This window comes from Corvus brachyrhynchos, unplaced genomic scaffold, assembly GCF_000691975.1.
Source record: "Corvus brachyrhynchos isolate BGI_N302 unplaced genomic scaffold, ASM69197v1 scaffold66, whole genome shotgun sequence".
In the NCBI taxonomy this organism is placed as follows: Eukaryota; Metazoa; Chordata; class Aves; order Passeriformes; family Corvidae; genus Corvus; species Corvus brachyrhynchos.
Genome location: NW_008238440.1, coordinates 341,535 through 344,081, shown reverse-complemented (window position 1 = coordinate 344,081; position 2,547 = coordinate 341,535). Strand labels below are relative to the sequence as shown.

Below are 2,547 nucleotides of genomic sequence, written 5' to 3'. Positions count from 1 at the left end.
TCGGTGTGTGGGGCTGGGGAAAAGGTGGCCATCGGGCACAGCTTGGACTCCATGGGCTGGGAGGGCTTTTCCAACCTCATTGATTATGTGAGTCTTCCACAGGAGTTTGGAAGCCCCAAAAAGGAGCCCTTGTTGGTCTCAGAACTTAAACAAAACCATTTTCTTCAGGCAACGACTCCTTTTCCCAGCTCTCTGCTCAGCTCTTGTTGGCTCTTGCACGCAGGCGTTAATGACAGATGAGACAATATCCAACGTGCCAATCCTTATCTTGGGAAACAAAATCGACAGACCAGAGGCCATCAGCGAGGAGAAGCTGCGGGAGATCTTTGGGCTCTATGGACAGACCACAGGAAAGGTAGGGAGGCATCCGAATCTGGGATTGTCACAGGCAGGGGAGAGCTTGCCTGCTTCCTTGCAGAGTGAGGCTCGATCGGGTTGGTACCAGGAGTTTGTGCACTGCTGGGCCAGGGTGAATCGATAATGATGATGATGTGCCTGAAGGGAGCCTACGAGAGAGAGACTGTTAAAAGGCCATGGAGTGGTGGGACAAGGGGGACTGGCTTCCCACTGCCAGAGGGCAGGCTCAGATAGGAAATTGGGAAGAAATTCTTCCCTGTGAGGGTGGTGGAGGCCCTGGCACGGGTTGCCCAGAGAAGCTGTGGCTGCTGCATCCCTGGAAGTGTCCAAGGCCAGGCTGGACAGGGTGTGGAGCAACCTGGTCTTGTGGGATCAGGCAGCAGGGTAGAATGTGGTGGTTTTTAGGGTGCCTTCCAACCCAAACCCCTGATGATGCCCTTGGGCAAGTGTTGAGGCTGCCGGGACTGTACAAAACGCAGTGCACACACGGAGGGGCCTACGAGAGGAGCTCCCTGCATGGCTGTGGCTCGCTGGGCGCTTCCCTCAGGGCACCGGGGGTGCGGATGTGACTCCTGTTTGGATTCCCCCAGGGAAATGTGCCACTGAAGGACCTGAATGCGCGGCCCATGGAGGTGTTCATGTGCAGCGTGCTCAAGAGGCAAGGCTACGGTGAGGGCTTCCGCTGGCTATCGCAGTACATTGACTGATACTGGCACGGACACGAGAGTTTTACTCCTCTGGACTGATCCTGTTCACAGCTTCCTATGGACTTTTCTATTAGAACATGGAAGGCTTTCCAAGTGCATCCTGGCATTGTCCAAGAGACTCCTGGTTTTCCGGCTGCCCTTATGGCACAGTGGTGACGCCACTCTTTTCCTGCGGCGGGGAGGCGGCGCCGTTCCTGAGTTGTCCCTGCCAGTCCGGTGACAGCGGGGCTGCTCCAGTCTGGGAAGTCCAAACTCTGCACGCTGCAATGTAACAGCTGAAAAAGAGAGCACGTCTCACCACTGTGGTTAATTGACTTCAAAAACAAAAAACTAGAAAAGGAAAAAGCAATTATATTTTTTAAAGAAAGTGTTAATGTAAACGGTGTCCCTTCTAACTTTTTAGTTTAACGTTCATCTTGTTTAGTCCAGAGTCTGGTTTAGGGTTTTTTAAAAATATATTTAACGGTATTTAGGTATTTCACAAATTACTGAACCAAGGTATCACGATATTAGAAGTCCTCAATAAACATAGCATTTGGGCTTAACTGAGCTGTAGGGTGGCTGTGCTGTGTCACGCTGACCGACGACGGCGAGGTGCCGTTGGGACTGAGGTGTGCAATCCCAGCTTCTTTAGTTTACAGGGATTATTTTTTCTTAGTTGGAGAGCAGCACCTGGTGCAGGTGTTGGGAGTGGTGTCCAGTGGGAAGGGGCTGCCTGGTTCCCCATCAGGCCAGACCTCCACTGAGGATCCTCTGGCCACACCATCACAGTAAGAACCACGGAGCTGTTTTGGTTGTTGTAGCATGGAAGTGTTTGACATTTGCATATCATGAGGTGATTAATGTAGACTAAACCGGTTTCTTTTATACTCTCAACGGTCTTTTTTTTTGTCTGAAGTTTCATTGCTGTCTGGCACTCGTTTTCAGTTCAATAAAGACATGTCTTTCTCCTCTGAAGGGGCAACGAGCCTCAGTCTGGCTTGGTGTTTGCTGGCCCTTGGGGCCATCAGAACACCAGCCACAGAGTTTCAGAAGCGTTTGGACAACACTCTCAGCCACAGGGTGGGATTCTTGGGGCTGTCCTGTGCAGGGCCAGGAGCTGGACTCAATCCTTGTCACCTCCAACTTGGGATATTCATTCCATGATTCCATATCTGCGTGGTGCAGCCAGTGAAGGAAACTGAGGCAGGATGGAAGAGCTGGTTGCCTCTGGGCTGGCAACCAGGCAGAGCTCATGGGTTGCAGGGGCTTTGCTCTTGGTGTAAGAAACCCACACCGAGCCCCAGACAGCCAGGAAGGGGCTGGGGGGACGGGAGGAGCTTCAGCTCTGACTCCCGGTGTTTGGGGGGAACTTTAAGTCTCCCAAAGGGATTCTCCCAGTCCCGGTGCCTCTGTTGGTGGTGGAAATGGAGGTTTGGTACTCATTTGTGCTGCAGGTGAGGTGGGAAGCGAGCGTAGCCGTGGGGTATCCGGGACGGGGGGG

The 2,547-nt window shown here is 52.7% G+C and overlaps 1 protein-coding gene across 1 annotated transcript in view; it reads left to right on the top strand.

Annotated features, from left to right (window-relative positions):
* Positions 1–2,021, top strand: part of SAR1A (secretion associated Ras related GTPase 1A) — a 4,420-nt gene extending 2,399 nt beyond the window's left edge. The window contains exons 5-6 of the mRNA XM_017736566.1: positions 224–355; positions 948–2,021. Coding sequence (XP_017592055.1) covers positions 224–355; positions 948–1,064 — 249 coding nt within the window. The 3' untranslated portion in view covers positions 1,065–2,021. The remainder of the gene's footprint in view (positions 1–223; positions 356–947) is intronic.
* Positions 2,022–2,547: the final 526 nt, after the last annotated feature.